The sequence below is a fragment of the Balaenoptera acutorostrata genome, chromosome 19 (genome assembly GCF_949987535.1).
Source record: "Balaenoptera acutorostrata chromosome 19, mBalAcu1.1, whole genome shotgun sequence".
NCBI lineage: Eukaryota > Metazoa > Chordata > Mammalia > Artiodactyla > Balaenopteridae > Balaenoptera > Balaenoptera acutorostrata.
Genome location: NC_080082.1, coordinates 36890149 through 36914867, shown reverse-complemented (window position 1 = coordinate 36914867; position 24719 = coordinate 36890149). Strand labels below are relative to the sequence as shown.

Below are 24719 nucleotides of genomic sequence, written 5' to 3'. Positions count from 1 at the left end.
CATATTCAACTACCTATGCAAGAACTCCTCTGGGATGAGTAATGAGCATCCCCACCCAAACACAGTCAAAACAGATTCTACACATTCTTTTCTCCAGTGCCCAAACTGCTTTTTCCTCTGCTGCTCCCCATCTCAGGAGATGGTACTCCCACTCACTCAGCCAGTCAGGGAAAGAATCATGGAGTCATCCTTGACTCCTCTCATTCTCTTAGACTCTGCATCCAATTCATAAGGAAAACCTGTTGGTTCTACCTTTAAATATATAGCAAAACTTACAACTTTCCCACAACTTCAGTGTTACCCCCTTAATCCACCATGATCTCTTGCCTAGAATTCTGCAGCAGCTTCCTAATTGGTTTCCCTTATTCAAATCTTCCCCAACTTCACCCCAAACGCATTCTCCAAAGAGTACCAAGAAAAATCAGAAATGATTCTTTTAAAATTCAAATTCTGCCTCTGTTCAAACCCTCTAGTGTTTTCCCATGATACTTCAAGTAAAATCCAAAGCCTTTACTACGGCCCATAAAGCTGTAAATGATCTGGCCCCTGGATACTTCTCTGGACTCATTTCCTACTAGCATTTTTTGGATCACTCACTCCAGCCACAGTCACTTCCTTGGAACACTTGAACATGATCTTTCAGGACCTTTTCCCTCTACTCAGAATGTTCTTTAACAGATATTCCCATGGCTTCCTGATCACTGCATTCAGTGAGCAGCTAAATATCACGGCCATAGAGAAGTCTCACCTGATTTCTAAATCCAAAATTGCCTACCACCTCTCAGCTGTCCTCTACTCCCATCCTGTTACACAACTGCTTACTTAATTTTGTTTTCCTGGCACTTATTTCTTATATTTTATAATATATTTACATGTAATTGTCTGTGGTCTATTTTTTTTCCCACTACAACATCAGCTCTAGACTGATGTTATTTCCAAATAACATGTTGAGCCAGGAACATGTTATACCCTCAATAAAATTTGTTCAACGAGTAAATTAATGACCAAGCTTTATGAGGCAGTCACTAGTTCTCATGTGGCTACCTCCTTCTCATCATTTTAGCTTAATCTCAAATGTTATTACATTGGCAATGCTTTATTTGACAAACATGTTAAAGTAGACATCTTGGTCTCAACCCTAAACACTGAATATAAAGGTCAAGGAGAAGCAAGGGCTTTATCTCTTCTTGCTCCTGTTGTATCTCTAGCATCTGAAAAAAATGCCTGGCACTATTTAGTTTCTAAGTGAATGAATACATGAACAAGTATAATTTGCTTAAGAGAAAAAAAAATACCTTGACAAACTGAAATAACACGAAGATTAGGATAGAAGAAAAAGAAAACAGATAATCAGTTTAGTTGATTAAAGGAATATTTTAGGTATTTTCAAGGTTATTATGGTAAGAAAAGATAGTTTTTTTCTCTTAGATAACATATTATATTGCCTCCATTTTTGCAGATGAAGAAAACACTTAACATTCCATGATATATTTTTTAATTGTGGAAAATATACCTAATTTATCATTTTAACAATTTAAAAGTATACAGTTCAGTGGCATATGTATATTCACATTGTTGTACAATCATGACTACTATCTAGCTACAGAACACTTTTCATCTTCAGAAACTAAAACTCTGTACTCATTAAACACTGTCTCCTCATTCCCCTCTTCCCCCAGCTCCTGGTAATCACCATTCTAATTTTTGTCTTTATGAATTTGACTACTCTAGGTACTTCGTAGAAGTGGAATCATACAGTATTTTTCCTTCTGTGACTGGCTTATTTCACTTAGCATAGTGTCCTCAAGGTTCATTCATATGGTAATGTGTCAAAATTTCCTTCCCTTTTAAGGCTGAATAATATTCCATTGTATGTATAAATCACATTTTAAACTCCTTTCGTCTGTTGATGAGCACATGGGTTGCTTCCTTCTTGGCTACTGTGCATAAAGCTGCTATGAACATGGTGAACAAATATCTGTAGGAGTCCCTGCTTTCAATTCTTTTTTTTTTTAAATTTTATTTAATTAATTAATTAATTAATTTGGCTGTGTTGGGTCTTCGTTTCTGTGCGAGGGCTTTCTCTAGTTGCGGTGAGCGGGGGCCACTCTTCATCGCGGTGTGCGGGCCTCTCACTGTCGCGGCCTCTCTTGTTGCAGAGCACAGGCTCCAGATGCGCAGGCTCAGTAGTTGTGGCTCACAGGCCCAGTTGCTCTGCGGCATGTGGGATCTTCCCAGACCAGGGCTCGAACCCGTGTCCCCTGCATTGGCAGGCAGATTCTCAACCACTGCGCCACCAGGGAAGCCCCCTGCTTTCAATTCTTTTGGTTATATATCCAGAAGTGGAATTACCGGATCATATGGTAACTCTATTTTTAATTTTCTGAGGAACAACCATACTGTTTTCTTTAGCAGTTGCACCATTTTACATTCCCACCAGAAACACACAAGAGTTTCAATTTCTCCACATCCTCACCAAAATCTGTTAATTTCTTTTATTAAAAAAAATAGGTATTCTAACTGGTGAGAAGAGGCATCTTATTATGATTTTGATTTACATTCCCTTAATGTACCTTATCAGGTGTTTATTGGTCATTTGTATATCTTCTTTGAAGGAATGTATATCCAAGTCCTATTTTTTGTTTGTTTTTTTTGGAAGGGTGAGGGTGGTGGCTGTTGCTGACTTGTAGGAATTCTTTATATAGTGTGGATATTAACCCCTTAACAAATACATGACTTGCAAATAAATATTTACTCCCATTCCGTGGGCTGCCTTCTCACTCTGTTGATAGCATCCTTTAAAGCATAAAAATTTTTCATTTTGATGTAGTTTCATTTGTCTATTTTTGCTTTTGTTGCCTGTGCTTTTGGTGTCATAAACAAGAAATCAAATCCCATGTTGTGAAAATTTCCCCCTATGTTTTCTTCTAAGTGTTTTATAGTTTTAGATCTTATGTTTAGGTCTTTGACATATTTTGAGTTAATTTTTGTATATAGTGTGAGGCAAAGGGCCAATTTCATTTTTTTGTATGCAGATATTCAGTTTTTCCAACACCATTTACTGAAAAAAGGGTCCTTTCCCTATTGAATAGTCTTGGCACCTCTGTCAAAAATCATTTGACCATATATGCCAGGGTTTATTTTTAAGCTTTCTATTCTATTGTATTGTCTGTCTTTAGACCAGTACCACACTGTTTTGATTACTATAGTTTTTAGTAAATTTTGAAATCAGGAAGTCTTGAGACCTCCAACATTGTTTTTTCAAGATTGTTTTAGCTATTCCACTCGGCTATAAAAACATAGCATTTAAAGCTCATCTATCATCTCTGATATGTCGTCTTTTGTGTTCAGTTCATTCTGTGGCAACCTCAGTTGCTCATCTGTAAAATTGTGTAACAGCTTACTGGGATAGTAGTGAGGATTAAATATGAAATATCATATTTAAAACTCTGAGCAAAACACCAGGATACATCAGCAGTGCTCAGTAAATATCAGCAATTATAATGTACCAATATACAACCTGTGACAGAATAATGCCCACATCCTAATCCATAGGACTTATGAATATCTTAGCTTATAAGCAAAAGGAACTTTTCAAAAGTGATCAACTTAAGGATCTTGAGGTATGGAGATTATCCTGTGTTTTATGTGATTATCTGGGTGGGCCCAATGTAATTCACAAGGGCCCTTATGAGAGGGAGGAAGGAGGTCAAAGTTAGTGTCAGAAGGTGATAGGACAGAAGCAGAGGGGAAAAAAAGGCAATGGGTGCAGAGCCAGCAGATCTACTGATGTGGGCCTCAGCAGAACAAGGATAGCTTCTAGAAGCTGAAAGAGTTAAAGAATAAATTCTCTACTGGAGCCTCCAGAAGGAACCAACCCTGCCAACAGCTTGGTTTTAGCTTCATAAGACTCATACAGAAATTCTGACCTCTAGAACTGTTGCAAAATAATGTGCATTGTTCAGCCATTAAATCTGTGATAATTTGTTACAGTAGCAATAGAAAACTAATACATATTTTAGTGCAGGAAGTGGTGTAGTGCTGTAACAAATATCTAAGTATATGGAAGTGACTTTGAAATTAGGTAACCAGTGGAGGCTGGAACAATTTTGAGGAGCATGATAGAAAAAGCCTAAACTGCTTTGAACAGACTGCTGTTTGTAGAAATATGGATGTTAAAGACTGAAGGCTCAGAAGAATGATCAAAAAAACTATACCTTCACAGAGTATACCTAAATCATCATAAACAGATTGTTGATGGAAAACTGGAGGTTAAAAGGCTCTGCTGGTAAGGGCTCAAAAAGAGGAGGAACTTATTATTGGAAACTGGTGGAAAGAGGATCCTTGTTATAAAGTGGCAGAAAGCTTATCTGACTTGTGTCCAACAATTATATTGAAAACAGAATTGTAAGTGATGAATGTTGACCTTCAACTGAAGAGATTCTGAAGAAAACTTTTGAAGTAAAACTTGGTTTCACTGTTTATAAAAAGTGTGACAGGTAGGAAATACATTGAGGAAAGGACTGGTAATCAAAAAGAAACCAGAACTTGATGATTTGGGAAATTATCAGCCTATGCAGGTTGAAAAAAGATACAAAAATTAAGAGATTCGGTCAGGAAGACATGTTCAGGAGAAAATGTCAAGGACATGCATGGACAATATTTTGTTAATGTCTTGAAAGGATCAAAAAATCAAAGTACTCCATCACAAATCTCCCTGAAGAGATTAGGTCTGTGACTCATGTATCCCTTTAGCCATCTCAGAAGCCAAAAATGGAGATGGGTTTATCCAAGAAAGATTTGTAGAGAAGCCTCTTGTCTGATGGAGAGAATTCCTCAGACACATGCAGGAGACTCACCAAGATTTTGAGAATGCTATATTAGCATATAAATACTGCCAGCTTGGATGGAAAGGAACAGAGAGAGGATGAAATGAAAGAAGGCTGTTATACTCTCAAAATTCTAGAGGCAGGAAAGAGGTTGATGAATTACTCAGTTGCAAACATGTACTATCCTTTAGGAAAAAAGGATGAGCCACGGGCCCGTTGGATGGAGCTGAGGGCCACAGAGGATTAGACTCAGGCCTTGAAACCAAAAGTAGTATGTCTGGTTGGATTCTGTAATTGCTTGAGACCAATAACTCCTTTTTTCCTTTAGTTTTCTCCCTTTTTGAATGGCAATACCTATAATTATTATCCCATGCTTGTCCCACCACTGTATTCTGGAAGCAAATAACTTCTTTTCTAGTTTCACAGATTCATAAACGAAGAGTAATTTTGCCCTAATATCAATTATTCTGATAGCCTTACATGTGCCTAATTTAGATAATTTACACGATGAGATTATGGGGCTTTTGAGCTGATGAGACTTAAAATGACATTCTGGACTTGAGCTGATGCACTAGCGGACTGAGACTTTCAGGGATGTTGAGATGGACTGAGTGTATTTTGCATGCAGTATGAAGCTGAATCTTTAGGAACTCAGAGGGTCTCAGATCATGGTAAGCTTAGTAATCGCCCCACAAAGAAGACCACAATATTCCTTATAAAAGGGAAATAGAAGAATGGGAGCAAGGGAGAAGATGTAACAATGGAAGCAGAGATCAGAAAAGAGAAAAGATTGTGATGGTTAATTTTATCTGTCAACTTCACTGGGCCATGGGGTGCCCAAACATTTGGTTAAACATTATTCTGGGCGTGTCTTTGAGGGTGTTTCTGGGTGAGACTAACATTCAAATTGGTAGAATTCCTAAAGCAGATTACCTTCCCTAATGTGGGTGGGTCTCATCCCATCAATTAAAGACATGAATAGAACAAAAAGGCTGAGTAAGAGGGAACTCTATCTGTCACTGAGTTGGGACATGTTCTTTTTTGGCTTTGGGACTCGGACTGAAACACTGACTTTTCTTGGGTTTTGAGCCGGCTAGAATTTGGAGTGGAACTTATACTATCAACTTTCCTGGTTCAGACGTGGACTGGAGCTACACACGGGCTCTCCTGGGTCTTCAGCCTGCTAACTGCAGATCACAGGACTTCTGAGCCTCCATAATCATGTGAGCAAATTCCTTAAAAAAATCCCAATCCCTCCTCCTCCCCTCTCTCAATTTCTATCTGTCCATCTCCTATTGGTTCTGTTTCTCTGGAGAACCCTGAAAAATACAATGATGCTACACTGTTGGCTTTGACAATGGAGGAAGGGGCCATGAGCCAAGGAAAGTTGGCAGCCTTGAGAAGTCGGAAAACGCAAGGGAAGAGATTTTTAGCTACAGCCTCCAGAAAGAACCAGCACTGCTAGTACTTTGATTTTAGCCCAGTGAAACTGATTTCAGACTTCTGACCTCCAGCATTGTGACAGAATAAATTTGTGTTTTTATGAGATACTATGTCTGTGGTAACACACTAATACACAGTCCACTGTCATTCTTGATACTCTTCTACAACATTGTGCTAGTCACCACTTGAAGCTTGAATAAATAAAATGTGGTATATCCATACTTGGAAGATTATTTAGTAAAACGAGGTATTTATACATGCTACCTCACAGGTAAGCCTTGAAAACACTATGTTAAGTGAAAGAAATCAGTCATTAAGGACCAAAAATTATATAATTCCATTTATCTATAAAAAGATATATCTTGCTACCACAGACCTATTATATTTTTTGTTTTGTTTTGTTTCTTTTAATTCATGCGTAACGATATTGAAAACAGTGGCCCATTGTAGCATTTAATCTCTCAGCTTTAGGGAGAAAAGGCTGCAAACTGAGTATCAGGAAAGACTTGGGATATTTTAAGTTACTTCCTGAAATCAACAGAAGAAAACTTTTTGCTGATACCTTTTAATTTTCCTTTTTAATTTTCCTTTGGAAGCTGTTGTGGTACAAAATTAACAGGAATAAAATAGCCATCAGTCCTTTCTCTGACAATCTGTGTGGTCTATTAGTGGTAGGAGATCACGTAGCTGTCATAGATCTTTTGGAACTAAAGTTGACATTCATGTTGTTGACAGTGTAGTTTAAATGTTTATTAATAAGGTAAACTTTGGAGAGAAGGAGAAGGAATAGTATTTCATGTAATTACACAAGAAACTTGCAGGGTAGGTATATTCATCCTTATTTTACAGATTTATAGATATATAGACAGGCTAAATACCTTGCTGAAGGAAACAGAGCTACTAAGTGGCAGCACTGGCATTTGAACTGAAGACTAAAGTCCATGCTCGCTCTCTCTTTTTTTTTTTTCCTATCCTAAGCTGCACTCAGAAATAAACTTTTCTTTTAACCTCATGTGATATACAATGTAGTGGAAGAAACATGGGTTTCGCAATGCACCCTAACTCAAATACCTTTTGGGATAAATGCTGTCAAAAATTGGGAAAAAAAAAAAAAAAAAAGGCCGTCAGCATTATGGTGGATTGAGATGCGCCCTTTGTTCTACCCTTCAACTTAAAACCAGTAAAACGTCCACAATTCAACAAAGGTGCCTCTGCCCAACACACCAGGACTCCAGAGAATTCTGCACATCTGTACATCTAAAGGTGGGTGGACTAGGACACAGAGGAGGCGAGAAAGGGGGACAGTGAAGGGAGGAGCTACAACCCTAGTGCCCTGGACCCCTGGCCGCAGCAGCTGAGCCCACAGCCCCAGAAAACCCAGTAGCAGCAGGGAAGGTAACACATATGACTCTGGCCTCGCCTCCTGGCTACTGTGGTGCTATCGCCCAGAGGTAACTGGGCAGCAGTGGCAAAAGGTCTAGGATCCCGTCCCTCCAGCTGCAGAAGTGCCCACAACTCTGGCCCCCTACCCTCTGCCTGCAGGGCTGGCGCCCATGAACCAGAAAACAATGGACACAGAAGGGATGCCCATGACCCTGGCTCCCTCCTACCCTTTCCCTCTCCCTGTGGTGATGGAGGTCGTGACTCAAGAGATTCCAGACAAGGCAGAGGCACAAAAGCACCCACCACATATGGAATATATAAAAAACAAACAAAAGACCCAAATAAATGGTCAAACCAAACCAAACAAAAATGTAGCTACAAAGAATAGAGTAGTGGTTACCAAAGGGGAAGGAGCGAGGAGGGAAGAAAGCGACATGGGTAAAGGGGATCAAGTGTATGGTGACAAATGGAAACTAAATTTTTGGTAGTGACTACACTGTAGTATACACAGAAAAAGAAATTTAATGTTGTACACAAGAACCTTGTACAATGTTATAAACCAATGGTACCTCAATAAAAAATAGTGAAAAAGAAAACTCACTTGTGTTTTATTTCTCTTTTCATTAATATACCTGAATGCAAGTACATACGTAACAGAGAGGTCTGAATCTAAGTTTTACCCTATTCATGGAGAGGCATTTTCAATTCTGTCAGCCTGGGAAATTGATTCCATACTCCCAGTTTCTACCACCAGTAGTTTAATTTATACAGCTGGTCAGAATTACAAAAACTGAAGTTCAAAATCTTCTATGTTACTGCTCTTCTGAAGGAACTCTATTACTGCTACTTAGAGGTGATAAAACTGTGTGGTTATTATTCTAGGAAGGAAGGATTAAAATGAAATAAAATGGATTAAGTATATATTCCAGAATGCTTTTTCCTGTTCCAGCACCTCCCCACCAATTATAAAAGTTAACTGTATATGCTGATGATTCAAAAGTTAAAAAGCTAACTTTGCTTTATATTAGTATAATTTTATGTAAAGCCAAAGTTAGCAATGTACTCATCAATTATATAGACAATGCTTATTGGAATTTATCTTGGTAGTCACAGTGTATAAAGTAATGAAATTTATCAACATAGTTTGTCTGGAAAGACTAGCATACACTCACATAAACTTAGAATCCTATACTCTGCAAATTAGCAGGTAGGCTGGAGGAAAATAAAGAAATTTTCAGACCTGCAAGGTCTTAGAAAGAGGCTGCAGACTCTCCCTGATAGAATTACTTGACTCTATCCAGAAAAATAATAGATGAATCAAAGAATGAATGGAAGACAGGGGTGTTCAATGGTGATCAAAGAAACTAGTAAACTTTGTAGCCAAGTGTAAATAATTGTCACAACAAAATGTGAAATACATAAATAGATAAATCCTAGATGATATCAACATGGTGATGATATCACTGAATGAGGAGGGGCTGGGTAGGGGAAAGAGAATTTTAACATACGCTAAAAATCTTGTCTTAAGGACTGTTTTGTCTCTAGTAGTTCACTAAAAAAATGAAGTTTAAATATATGTACTAAACATTTAACTGTAACAACTACAACAGAAATGAAATTTATGATATACAAACCATCTTAGGAACTACAAAAGGAAGAAAAATTTGAATGATCAAACACAAGGCAGAAAAATTAGCAAAAAATGATGAATACAAACATAAAATGGCAAGAATAAATCAAAGCATGTGTGACCACATAATAATATTACTAATAATTAAAATAACAGACACTACATAGAACTTATGCTGTGTCATGCAGTGTTGTGAGTCCTTGTTGCATTGCTGTCTTAGGGTTTGAGTCTATAATTTTATTGTTCATTCTTAAGGTTATTGCATAGCAAATACCTATCAAAATACGTACCTATCAAAATATGTGGTTTGAAGTCAAGTACATAGAAAAGTCTTAAAAACACTTATTAGAAACTAAGAAAATGGGAAAATTCTATTAAGTATTCAATGAAATAAAAACAAAAACAAAAATAAATCTAAAGAAAGCAAAAAAGGGAAGGAGTTAAATATAGAATCAGAAATAAAATATCTGTGAAAAAACCATCTTACTGAAAATAAAAGTAATTTTTTAAACGAATATAACAACAAAAACACAGACATTAATGAAATAATAAAACAGACCAGCCCTAAGGCTGATGAATTAAATACAAAAGGCAAATAACATTACAAACACCTATGGATTCAAAGGAAATGTAAAAATTACAGAAGAATGCAACATCATGCCAATAAACTCAGAGTGCAGGAGTAATTATTAATAGATTGATTAAAATTGATTGCTAATAGAGTAAATAATATTTAATATATATCCTTCTGGAATTAACAGAGACTGCCAGTGTTTTAACTTACCATCTACATAATTTTTTCCCTCACAACTAATTAGTGGATCCTTTTTCATTTTAGTATGGGACAAAAAATTTTAATACGGAATTCGTTAGGGCAGAAGAATAGGCAACCTTATTGTAGAGAAAACATGAGCTTTACAAATTCCAACTACTGAAGCTGAAGTTGGTTTGTGAGTGAAGGTTAGTCAACATAGCAGTATGAGTTCTTCCATGATGAAACAGTATGAGTTCTTCAATGATGAGTCATCCAGGATAAGATTTCAAACACATTTTATCATTTTTTACTCTGTCACATCATACTGGGCTAATTTAGTATTCTCCCTCATTTGAGGTATAGAAGCTACTGAATAAGACAGTACAATCAGAAATAGTTTAAAATGAAAGTAAAGCCTGATTAAGATATTCTATATTGCAAAAACTGATTTTAAAAATCACATATTGAAAGCTTCTGAAGGCTTTATAATAATTTGCTTAGGAGGAAGTAATACATTTTATTAAACCCAGAAGTGATGTGAATATGATTCTTGAATTCAGTACCCTTATTAATTTTGAAAAACAAACATTTTACAAAAACCTTACTCTACCCCATGTATAATTCTATAAAAACAAAAATATTAAAATATTCTTCAGTCTTCAATAAGCTGTGAATGCATATAACTTCCCTACCCAGAGTTATTACTCATTAACTAAGGATTAGTTAATGATTTAGACCATAAGACTTAGCGATGTAGGTTGTAATGTCAGAAACAGGCTATTCTCCCTAGTAACATTTGAACAGATGGCAATTATGTGACATAGCCTACCAAGATTTATTTTGCAAACTACCACTAAACATTCCCCGGCAGAATAGGCATGGAATGTTTTTTCTTTTATTGTAAATTAGGAAGTCTGTTATATTTTCACATTCATGGAAAAGATGGTGATTAACTTCATTTAAAAAAGATTATGGTGAATCATTTGAAGTATAAAACATAAAATTAGTAAGATATTTGATCTAATTTAAAATGATATGAAACCCTTTGTTACAGTTCATAATAAAAATGAAAAACAAAAGTGGCTTGAAATGTACAAGTGGATACAGGCATCTGTACTATCAATCTCCTTGCCCACTAAAGCAGAACATCTGAAACATAATGTAACCTTTCCTTGGTGACTCAGGGTATCAGTGTGAACCTAAATTATTTTATAAAGCTGAGGGTGAAGATGAAAATGCAGATTATACTGAATGGGTAATTAGCTAATAGCTGCAAAAGTCCTCAGTAATTCCTTTTGGACAAAGTTCCAGATCCCAACTTGCTTCTGGTCATCTTCCATCGTTTCATACTGGTAGCCTGAATGTAAACCACCAACACATTCAAATTATACCTCTGGTTTCCAAATTACTAACATAAGAGGCCATGTGCTTGCATATAATCAATCTCCTCTGACAGCAAGACTCAGAAAACTTATGGATTTTATTCATTTGTCCTTAGCTTGCTCCTTCTTTCTCTTGTCAGAGAGACTTTTACTATCTGCCCAAATCATCATTTCTAACCTCTGCTAAGAATGTGTTATTTTTGGTTATATAATACTTCCTTCTAAATTTTTTTCTTACAGGGAAAGAAAAAGGATTCAGATTCTGTGAACTTAGAGTGCTGACTACAACTGTGTGATCCTGGACAAGTAGTCTGACTTATCTGAGACTGTTTCCATACTTACAAAGTAAAGATAATACCACCCCATAGAAATTATTGTGAAGCAATATGCATGATAATCACTTTATAAACTAAAGCCCTTTACTTCCTGGCATTAACTGACAAGGAATATATTGCATTGGGCCATTTATTGATTTACTTGCCATTTAACAGATTTTGGGAGTTCTCACAGCTGATACTCAGAATCTGCTCCTTTGCTGCTAAAACCCTTTGTTTAAAAAAAATTTTTTTTTTTTTAGTACTTTTAGATTTGGATTCTCTATAAATCCCCGCTAGAAGCTGAGGTTTTGCTTACAATTTCATCCACTTTCAATTTATTAATAACAATACAACTTTTCTTAAATATATTAACATTCTGATTAATATGCAATAGTAAGAACAAAGACTAAAAGTCACTCTCATATCTTCAGTTAAATGCTTAAAATAAGGAAAGAATATGCACTGTATGTGCTTGATAAAATGATAAATAAATCATTAACACAACTTCTAGACTACAGTACCAGTGTTAAACAAACATGCATTTATTCTGAGCAAATTACAATCTATGTTAGTTTTGAATTTTAAAAAATCATACAATATGGTTTAGAATATTAATTTAAATATGGTTTATCAAATTTTCCTATAGAAACCTAATAGTCACTCTAAATTAGTATTTAATTTTACCTATGACATTAATATATCTAGGGGAATATTTAGAGGAATGTTTTTTCTAACATATGCATAAAATAAAATTTCTACTATACCACATATTGGGCAAAAATAAAATTAAACTTTTCATTTTTGTGTACTAGTTTTTCTAGTAACTCTGGCTAATTAAGAAATAATAGTGATTAGAAATCCCTAAGGACAAGAGTTTAACTAGATAAATGGTTCTCAAATATTCTTTGCTATAATTTATCCTCCAGTTCCTTTTAAAAAAGTTTTTCAGTTCTATACTAAAGACTTAGGACATAAAATATCTTTTCAGTGTTATTTTACACATGAAATTAAAAAATTCTAAAAACAATTATTATTAGCTTAAGAGCACACTATTGGAATAATGTAATTCTAAGTTTGCCTTTCTTCTTTCAAAAAAATGAAAATTCAGACAATTAAGACAACATGACTACACACAGAAGATGACAGTAAACACAGGGCAACTGAGTAGTAATGGGACAGCCAAGGGAGAAAAACATGGCTTTCAGTCAGTGGTGGCACAGATGTAAAATGGCTGACCTCAGACCATGTTATTTTGTTTAGAGTCACTCGCTGCCTCTGTAAATGTCATTAATAGAGATCTTTTTCATGTAACATGATTTTAAAGGTTAACTTTCAACAATTAGACCTTTAGCATAAAATAAAAAACAAACAGAAAGCCAAACAACAACTCTCCTCTGAAAACAAAAAAACACAAGTTAACAAGCCACGGCTTCAGAACTTTTCATGAAACACATATTGTGGATTTTATTCTTAACTGCGTAGTTAATCTCTACCTGATTTTCAAAACCTGAAGAAAAAAAGGAGACAGAATTCTCCAGGTAGCAACCCTTGAAATTATAAACTGCAACCCTGTACTACTTCTTAGCAATACAGCAGTCTTGAAATCAGTTAAAAATTATAAAAAGCTTTTCAACAAAAGTGAACAGTAGAAAAGGATTATAATGTACACTATGTCTTATTTTCCTTCTTCTATGTTTCAAAGAAAATATAATGCTGAATTCTCCTAGACAGACATCTCTCAAGTATAGGGCTATTTCTCATCTAGTGACTTAATGAACACTGAGATGCACTGAAATCTATCCTTCAATTCTCATCTATCCCAGAAGAACAAAAAAGAAACCCTGGGTTTTAAACAGTTGCTTTTATAAAAGCATCAAGAGTCTATGACTGTCTTTTACCTTATGTTTCCTATAGAGCCATACATAGTGTTTGTCCACTGCTGAATTAGCTGTTGATATCATCGTTATTACTGAATGGTAAAGGTAAGTTAAATATTTGATGGCTTGAAGAAGAATATGTTGATAAAGAAATTTTATGACAAAACTATAAATTGTATGTTTTTCTAAGAATAAGTAATCACACTTAAATGAATTTAAGATGTAATTTCTTATTCTTTTGAATAGGGTAAATGTTCAAATTAAAGCAATTTTTACATTTCTTTCTTTTTACGTGCCACTTTAAAAGGTATAAAAATCACATTCAACTCAGAGGTTTCTTTTGGTTACATAAGATCTACTTCATACACATAAGTTATGAGTGTACATACTACTCTGTATTACGGATCATGATGCTCATATCCCTAGAAAATTTTGTAAACACAACTCAGAGTGATTATAATTTCAAATCAAGGCCCTTAGAAAAGTTTAAGTATAGACATTTTAAAATTTCTATAAATATTTAGGGGCACTCACTAATAATGTATGGTTTTCTAAAAATCACATTTCTAGGTAACATTGTTTGATGTTAAAATCAACAACAGTCTGATTTTTTTTCCAGGAAAGTTATATTGCATCATGAGCCTGGTAGTAAATGTAGAGCTGAATCATCACTAATTCCAGAGCCAACAAATGAATTAATGGTCAGAAGAAAAATTATGGATAGATATGATGTAGGAGGCAAGAAAGAATAAGGGGCAAGAAATACAACTAATTGTAATACGAAGAATATAATAAAGCATTAAAATTTGGGAAGAGTCATATTTATGGAATCTGTCAAGATCAGGGTAATTGTGAATTTAACTATATTGGTTTAGCTACTGGTACCTCTACCTCAGGAAAAAAAAGTAGCAACAACATTCAAAATCATTGATAAGGGGCTTCCCTGGTGGCGCAGTGGTTGAGAATCTGCCTGTCAATGCAGGGGACACAGGTTCGAGCCCTGGTTTGGGAAGATCCCACATGCCGCGGAGCAACTAGGCCCGTGAGCCACAACTACTGAGTCTGCGCGTCTGGAGCCTGTGCTCCGCAACAAGAGAGGCCGTGATAGTGAGAGGCCCGTGCACCGCGATGAAGAGTGGCCCCCACTTGCCGCAACTAGAGAAAGCCCTCGCACAGAAACGAAGATCCAACACAGCCAAAAATAAATTAATTAATTAATTAAAAAAATCATTGACAATGCAATAAATATACTCAAAAATTTTGTATTTACAAATATTATCAATAGTCATGTCAAAATTCTCAACACCATTACACAACAAGCAACAGTAAGGCAACATTCACTGATAGTAAAGTCAGCATGTGCTAAGTATCTTGCTAATTGCCTCATTTTTTATTTTTACCTCATGTAATTTCCACTACAACTCCATGACAGAGGTGCAGTTACTACTCTCAGTTTACAGATGAGGAGTTTAGGTAATCTGCTCAAGGTCACACAGGTGCTAAGTGGCTGGAATGAGAGCGAAGCCAAGGCTCAACTCTTAACCTCCATGGTCTTCAGACTCAAAGTGTAACTGAGTCATTTACTTATAAAAATTTTGACCTTTTAAAGATCACATTTTGTTGAATGAAAAATAAGCCTTTTATTGTTCTATACAACAGAAAAAGAACAGGTATTCTAAGCAGTTGGGAGAAGTTCAGAGCTCATAGTGTTCCTTATTTAAGGAACTGTACCATATTTAGGTGTTATTCAGCTACAAAGTATCACAGTGAAAATATTTCGCAAATATTTCTCATTTGACTTAATTTCCATACCTTCCAGATGTATTCTTCAGTATGGCAAGAGCATCTGGATAACCATCCATGTTGTAGTCTCCAATATGAAGGGTAATTGGAATTGGTATTTCAGTTGGTCGTTGTTCATGCACAAATGGCACAAAGCCCCAGAGTGTGCCCTTATTGCTAAAATCCTGTAGGACAGGAACCCACTGTGAATTAAGAGAAAAAAAATCAGATTTTATAGTTATTTTAGAAAAAAATTCACCATTTGTAAAACAAATGATCCACGAAAAGTCCTCAAGGTAAGCATCACCTTATTTAAGTTCTTTATCACTACAAAATGGTAGGGTACTATAATTTACTTTGATAAATAGGTAACTTACACACTGGAAAAAAAATCGTCTCCTTTAAAATTTATCACTAGTCATCTTTCCTTGAACTAGCACATAGAGCCTTAGAAGGTTTTTCACAGAACCACAAAATCTTAGGATTGAACTGATGTTGATAATCATATACTTGAATTGCCATTTTAAAATGTGTTGAGTGGAAATACAACCTCAAATGAATACTTAAAAAATTATAATATCATGTAATACTGATCCTTTTGGAGGACCAGCTCAGGAAGAATTAGAACATGACAGTCTCCCTTGTTCTCTTGCTTTGCCTCCTATACATGATGATGACTTTAGTCATCATTGACAGAGACAAGCAGCTCTGAGGCTTGCCAAAGAACACTAGCCCTGACAAGCTCCGCCTGCCCCAGAGAATGAGCTCTGTCACCAAAACAGCTGGAAGCTACATTTTAAATAAATTCTTTATCTCTATATTGATTATAATGAAGAGAACACAGAGAATAGGATCATTTCAAAATGAGCTTTTGGAAATCCCTGTTTCTTCTGAATGCCCCAATCTTTACTTTTAATAACCTAATGCAAACTAAAAATCTGAAGAGTGGAAATCATCAGATTAAAATTATAGATGTGCCCGTAATTAGCTAAGAGCACGGATACTGGCACATAACCTGGAGATGTCCAAACAGAAGCAGGTGCAGCTGGCTTGAAATGACAGGAGGCCAAACATGCCTACAGATGTTTCTTTTCCTTGTAAGCAGGTGATTCATATATATAGCTCCAAGCCAGACTACATAAAAAGTGGCCTCTTGAAAAGGGTTTAGGACATAGGATGTCCCAAACATTTTCTATGTTATCCAAAGAAAGCATAGTTTGCCAAGGAAAAAGAAAAAAAAGTGGCTTAACTACAAAGACAAATTTACAGAAAACGAGCTGTTTTAAAAAACTGGTCTGCATCTTTAATAAATTTTTCAATCTTTCTTAAAGCAAAAGAGTATTGTATAGCATCAAAATGTTTTAATGTTTCATGTGACTTTGAAAAAAACTGCTGGTCTTGTTTTGGAAGAGGATGAGAAATTTCACAAAATGCCAAGTTTTCACAAGTTTCTGAAGAGGTTGATAGTTTATTAATGAGGATAAAGTATTTCTGTTAAGGTAAATGTATTAAGGTCTAAGAAGTAAAAGATTTTTCATTAATATGACGTCCTTAACAGTCAAAAAAGAACTGTGACATTTATCTATCCAGAGAGAGCTGACTGTGTAATTTGAAAATATTCTTACAGTAGTCTGTCACTTGAAGACAGGCTAATAATTACTAGGTTTACTTACAGCTATGAACCAACGATGAAGTGTTACTTGACCTAATATTTTCAGTGATTCAAAACTTTAAAAAAGTTCAAGGTAATAAAGGTTATGGGTGTAAGAGTTAAATGCTTTTAGAATGCTGACTGGAGGAAGATTTGTTTTCTTGAGTGTCTTAGTATAAAAAGTGATACTTCCTACCCATAAGGGCTAAATAAATCAAAATATAATTCTATCATTTATTACCCCAAAATAGAAAATATAACTCATTAATTCTACTACTATATTACTGGTTTCCGTTCAGGTGCTGTCAATATGGAAAAAGTCTCAATGTCATAACCTATCATTCCCACATTAATCCTCTGCTGTGATTAACAGATTCTAAATTATTTACCTACAAGCTACAGGTATAAAGTCGGCACGAGAGAATGAAACAGATTCAGATATCACAAATAAAAACAAGATTAGCCTTGAAAATAGGTATGATGTTCTTCTACATAACCCTTTATTATAGCTATAGTGTGTCTTACCATATTCCCAGCATATAAAAGGCTAACAGATCATTTAATTACAGGATCAAGAGTGGGGGTTCTTAACCAGAAATGATTATGCCACTACTTTTTTCTCTCAATAAACCAATAAAAATAGATTTAAATGCATTTCATTAAGTTAAAATGAGGAAGTAAATTTATTTTTTGTTTTTCTCTTCTCTGATTCTTCAGATACTTTTTCTAACCTCTGAAAATTTTTTCCAAGAAGATAACTCTATTTACATTGAGAAACAAGTAGATATACCTGCTTTGTTCTGGATCTTGCTAAGTAAATGGTACTTTTCTGGCAGTTTTTATCTTCACAGCCTGGCAATAAGTGATCCATGTTTCCATCTCCATCTGCCAAGAGAAACAGCCACAAAATAGTGTTGTTGTATAGCAGATTAAATTTCCTATTTGCTTAAACTCTGCATCAATCTAGATAAACTGAGGAATCTGATGCATGGCTTTGGAGTGAATGTGATTCAATTAAAAAAATTATTCTGGCCCTTACTGTCTATTACCTGGACCATGTCTTGTTTTAAATTGCTCACTCTTCTGTGGTTAAATATTTATCCAATGGTGGAAAAACTCCTCATTTCAGGCTTTGATGTTAAAATCATCAATTAAAAAAACGTAGCTTTTGACCTATTTACATAATTATCATCACTGCCACAGGAGAAAAATAAGCATGCAATAGTAACCCATTATTATGTGGCTTATTTTAAATGTCTTTACAGATCATTTATCTTTACACATACTTTTAAGTCTCTTTTATACAGCATAAACGTCAATTCAAGAGTTACAAAGCTTTCAGTAACTTAGATTGTAAAAAGCACCAATACATTTTTATCAATAAAGAGGCAAATGAAGGGAATACAGATGTCATTTCCAACTGACTGGTTTTTAAACAGCTGCACAATGTTCTGCAAAGACCTCTAGAGATGAGGTTACTGATGAACTTGGAGTCATTTCCTCTAGTGCTCCTTCCTATCTACTGTCCCCTACTTGATGAAGTTTACAGATTTTGACTTCCTAGAGCTAAATCTCTACGGGGACATTCACACAATGGAGTAGTCATGTAGCTTTTAAATTTAGGGCCTAATTTTGTGTTGCTTTAATCACTGATTTATTTGCAATGGCTTAATGCATCATTTAATGTGTGCCTGAGGTAGTACCTTCACTTGGAAGGATATATAAGGTTTAACAACAAAAAAACTCCTTCCTTGCATAGGTTTAAATATTAAGAGAGATGTATAACTATAACAAGCCTATCAAGTCTCCAATAATGTATTCACAAGGAAAAAAAATTTTTTTCAGGCTGTGTGGGATGAAAATCTAGCCAATGGAAGGTGACCTCAGCATGGAAAAGTAAAAGGCACAGCATAGTGAAAAATGAATTTCTTTCATTTAATTTCATAGTTTAATTACTTATGATCCTCACGGTTAATATTCTTTGTGATGACGAAAGCTTAGAGGAGTATAACATTAAATAAAATCGTTGAATTAATAATGGAGAGTACAGAGAATACACGTAATATGACAGTATATACATTTGGACTACTGTAAAAAGTTGAGAGAGAGAGAAACAGGCAACTCTAGGCAGGAATACTTGGAAAGGAGAAGGTTTTCCAAGGGCATAAACATATATCATAGTTTTAAAAAAAGGAGCTAGCCAAGTAAGAATTAAATGCAAAATGTGATTTATAAACAGACTCTAGTAATATCATAGACTTCATTAAAAGCCAAACCATTTTACTGCAATTAATGTGGGACTAATCAGAAGAGCAATTACTAAGTCTCTGCCCTTCATTTTTACCGCAATGGCAAAATACTCAGATTAGATTTTGACTTACATTTTTCTTTTCTCCTAGTTTATCTTTCTTCCGAGTAGTTTCCTATTTCCCACAATTATTTTGACCGTGACGTGGCTGATATTTAATGCTGGCAAATAATCTTCTGTTAAACATATAACTAACTCATGTCACAACATCATAATCATGCCTTTTAGTAGGAATTATCAGTAATATTTTATAGATATGGTCACAGAAACCTAGAACTCCATCAGAGAATGTGCTCCTTGTGCTGACTCTGAGTGCTATTTTTTGATGTTTAGGGTAAGTGACAGAAAAGCTTTCTGAGAGCCCAACTTCATGTGCAAAGGAAATTTTCTCTCTTAAAGGCAACAAACTTTTAAATCTTACATGTTTCACTTTTCTGCATGTTTTTTTAAAAAACTTTTTATTTGGAAATAAACTTAAAATTGCAATAATAAACACAGTAAAAGAAATCTTGTAAACGCTTTAACCAGATTGACCTATTAACATTTTACCCCATTTATTTGACCTGTGAAATCAGTTTTTTTCTGAACCGTAATTATATACATTATAACCCTTTACCCCTAAATACTTGAGTGTGTATTTCCTAGGAATAGAGATATTCTCTTAACCACAGTACAACTATCAATTCACACAGATACTTTTATCTATTGTACTGTATCTATATTCTAATTTTGTCCATTGATGTAATAATGTCATTTGTAGCATTTTTGCCCCTCTAACACAGGATCCAGTCTAGGAGTAGGAATTACATTTAGTCGCTATTTTTAGCCTTCTTTAATCTAGAATATTTTCTTTTTTTAAAAAATTTTTATAGGTTTTTTTCTTTTAAATAAATAAATTTATTTATTTATTTATTTTTCTTTATTTTTGGCTGCATTGGGTCTTCGTTGCTGTGCGCAGGCTTTCTCTAGTTGCAGCGATTGTGGCTACTCTTCGTTGCGGTGCACGGGCTTCTCATTGCGGTGGCTTCTCTTGCTGTGGAGCACGGGCTCTAGGCGCGCAGGCTTCAGTAGTTGTGGCACGCAGGCTCAGTAGTTGTGGCTCGTGGGCTCTAGAGAGCAGGATCAGCAGTTGTGGCGCACAGGCTTAGTTGCTCTGTGGCATGTGGGATCTTCCCGGACCAGAGCTCAAACCAGTGGTCCCCTGCATTGGCAGGTGGAATCTTAACCACTGTGCCACCAGGGAAGTCCCTAGAATATTTTCATAGCCTTTGTTTTTTACAATCTGTGTATCTTTTTTTTTTTTTTTTAACCTCAGACTACAGGAATCTTTTACTTTTTCAATAAGTTATTGTGCCTAGGGAAGGAAGTAGTTTCAGAAAAATCAGTTTCACATGAGTCAGAGGCACAAGGCTAGGAACTAGTAATAAGCAAATTCTCTGAAAAACAATGTGACTAAGAAGAATGTCATGCTGACAGAGGTATCAGTCTGTGAACTTGGCACACATTCCTTAAAGAAGTCCCAGGAATTAGTAACTTCGGACTGCATTCTCCTCAGGACTTCAGCACATTATATATCTTGAGTTTTTTTAAAGGCTAAAATTCCTTCTCAAAGGCTCAACAGAATCTGTAACAGAAGGAATGGCATTTTGATTAACTCATTTCATAAAATGCAGTATAAAATTTGGCCTTTTGAATGACGGACCAGTAGAGACTAAAGTACACACTAAACACGTTGATTTCCATCTGATGTTAACCTTAGCCAAATTTCAAAAGAAATTCTTTTCTAAAACAGATAATTTTAATGAGATAGATTTAATGAGTCAAACTGATTTTCTGAAAAATTTTAGTTTTAAAATCAAGAGAACACTAAAATAAAGGTGTCTTCATAAAAATGGATTATAATGAATTTTGGTATAATAATTTTTCTGTTTTTAATTAAGCAGAGGACAAAGAAGAAGATATACATGAGAAAGGGTCACATTTATATTATGTTTCCTCTTAAACATTCATAACATTTTCAGTCTCATGAAATTAACTGACCTGTGGTATTGTTTAAGCAAATTACAGCTCATTGTTCTGGCCCCAGATTACCCATCAACTTTGTAAACCACAATTTCTCTAATGCAGTGATTCTCAAAGTGTGGCTCCCAGTCCCACAGCCTCAGCATCACCTGGGAACTTGTTAGAAATGTCGATTCTTATGCCTCTGTCCAGATCTAATGAATCAGAACCTCTAAGAGTAGGGCACAGCAATGTATATTTTTCATAAGCCCTCTGGTTGAAACGCTGGTCTTCCACTGACACCAAGGGGTGCTACACGTACCCTATTTCTGTCTTAATCATGCTCCTCCATTAACGACAAACTTCTTTTGCTAATCAAATTCCACTATTCATTTAGGACTCAGTATGAATCTTGCTCCAGCCTCTTGAGACTGAATCCAAGTCACCTTTTGCAAATTTTTGTACCTCTTGGGCAGGTCAACTCATTATGGCAGCAAAACAAGTACTACTACATAAAATAATTGTTTTTGGTGAAAGTCTTGCCACTCCATGAGAGTGTATGGAGATTTTAATGTAATGGTAAGAAGGTAGAACTAAGATCAGTTAGATTTAGATTCTTAACCTGGCTTAACTCCTAATTAGTAATTAGACATGTACTTTTGGGGAAAAAATACTGAAAAATATTTTTAAAATATTAGGATTTGGGGAACAGGTACTTCTGTATTTTTTAGGACTGCTCAAGAAGTATTCAGGTTTTCAGAAATGTCTTTTTCCTACTCTTGTCCCCAGCTCCCCTCCACAGTGGCAACCACCGTAGCAGTTTTTCTTGTATATCCTTCACCACATAGGCTATGCATATACATATACTATATACAATTTTGTACAATTGTAGTGTACACTACACACTTTTTGGTACCTTCAATTTTTGATTTAATATATCTTTGAGAGCATTCCACAGTGATAAATTTGTATCTGCCTTATATATAGTATACAGTATTACATTTTATGGGTATATCTCAATATAGCCAATTCTCTATTGATGTACAAACACTGAGTTGTTTCCAATCTTCTGGTAATCAAAATAATCCAACAATGAATAAATTTGCACATATAAGATCTCATATTTGAGAGATTATAGTATAAATTCCTAAAATGGAAATTACTGATTCAATGATTATATGTAATTAAAATTTTTATTTTAATCTCCATAGAGGAGCAGTTCTCAAACTAGTCTCAAGAATCCTTTATACTCTTAAAGACTGAGGACCCCAATAAGCGTTGTTTATGTGGGTAATATCTTTGGGTATTAACTTGAAATTAAGACTAAGAAATATTTATATATTTAAGTGAAAATACAAACCATAAATATATCACATATAAACATAACTAATATTTTCATGAAAAATAACTGTTTTCCAAAACAAAGACATTTTGTGAGAAGAATGGGATTATCTGGCCTAGCAGAGAAAACCTGGATTTTCATACTGCTTTTGTATTCAATCTGTTGTTTTGGTTGACAAATATGAAAATATGTAATTGGAGGAAGTATTTTAACAGCCTTTTCAGATAACTCTAATATTCTTCCATGCTACGATCAAAACTCAACAAGTGACAATTTCTTAAAGATTTCTTGCGATGAAGAATCTAAACCTGTTTCAATGAACATTTCTTACTCTGTTAATTAAAATCCAGTAGTCCATCTTGCACTTTGAATGGGTGTTTAACCAATGCATAACTTTGTAAAATCACACATCAAACATTTAGAAGACAGTGTTTCATTGAGTTATGTAGATTTTGCAAATGCTGAAACATTTCATTACACAATATAAAAAATTCAGATTCGTTAATATCACCACCAATCTCATCAAAAAAGTCTTTAGGTACTGAGAAGCTGTCAGCTCATGGTAGCAGATAAAAAGTTTTCCCAAATTCCAATTTTTGCTTGAAAGATCAAATTTTATCATTGGCACCTTCCCATAAGTTGTTTTCTTGAACTCTCAAGCTCACTTTGTTCATTGTAGAGAAAATGGCTACCAAATCCCCAAGTCTGAAAAACCATAGTTTGTCTGTCAGTTGTTCTTCAAGCAAAAAATGGTGAAAATGGTATTACATTAAAAAAAAAAGGAGTTAGTTCAGCTTGCAACTCAATCACACCAGTGTTTTTCATTAAGACAACCACCATACTCTGTGCAAAAGTGTTTTATGCATACGTCTTGCTTCCTGACACAATATTAAAAAGGTGTGTAGTCAAGGGTTGAGATCTAATAAAATTAATATTTTTTGCTTCATCAATAAACACTCTTAAGAGAAACTATTTTTCTTATTTCCTTTTTCTTTCTCTTTCTTCTTTATTTTACTACTGTGAGTATACGGTGGTGAAGAATACAATGAATGGTAATAAAGTTTGGTGCAACTGTTTTGATTTGTGCCAAATGGCAGCAGCTTTACACATCACTGCTTTCATATTATCAGAGTCAACAGGGTGAAAAAGGCAAATAATATCTCAGTGTTCTTATGAAGGTAATTTTGATCTTGTGGACCCCCTGTAAGAGTTGCAGGAAAACCTCTCCCCACCCCTCAGGATCCATACTTTGGACCACACTTTGAAAACCTTTGCCAGAAAGGTTGCACCAATAAGCAAATTATCAAATATCTTGATTTTTGCCACTCTGATGAATGAAAATGGTATTTCATTGTGGTTTTAGTTTTCTTACTAATTATGGTGTTTGTCTTTTTAAAATTGAAGCATAGTGGATTTACAATATTATATTAATTTCAGGTGTACAACATAGTGATTGAGTATTTTTATAGATTTTACTCCATTTAAAGTTATTGCCATAAAAAGGCTCTATTTTCCTGTGCTGTACAATATATCTTTGTTGATTAATTATTTTACACATAGTAGTTTGTGTCTCTTAATTCCATATCCCTATCATGCCTTGCCTCAAGAACAACAAAACCCAAAGTCATCAAAAGGAAAATAAAACATCAATGAAATCAAGAGCTGGTTTTTAGAAAGGATAAACAAAATTAATAATCTTTTAGCTAAGTTCATCAAGAAGAAAAGAAAGAGGATCCAAATAAACAAAATAAGAAATGAAAGAGGAGAAATAACAACTGATAACACAGAGATACAAGAATCGTAAGAGAATAGTACGAACAGTTACATGCCAACAAATTGGACAACCTAGAAGAAATGGACAAACTTCTAGAAACATACAACCTTCCAAAACTAAACCAGGAAAAAATAGATAATCTGAACAGATCGATCACTAGTACTGAAATATAATTTGTAATTAAAAAGAACTCCCAGCAAACAAAAGTCCAGGCCTGGATGGCTTCATGGGAATTCTACAAAACAT

General features: G+C 34.9%; 1 protein-coding gene across 1 annotated transcript in view; it reads right to left on the bottom strand.

Moving 5' to 3' along the window:
* Window positions 1-24719, bottom strand: part of ITFG1 (integrin alpha FG-GAP repeat containing 1) — a 262527-nt gene that overhangs the window by 123435 nt on the left and 114373 nt on the right. Inside the window, exons 9-10 of the mRNA XM_057533264.1 lie at window positions 17839-17933; window positions 15428-15600 (exon numbers count right to left, since the gene is read on the bottom strand). Of these exons, the coding sequence (XP_057389247.1) occupies window positions 15428-15600; window positions 17839-17933 (268 nt within the window). The remainder of the gene's footprint in view (window positions 1-15427; window positions 15601-17838; window positions 17934-24719) is intronic.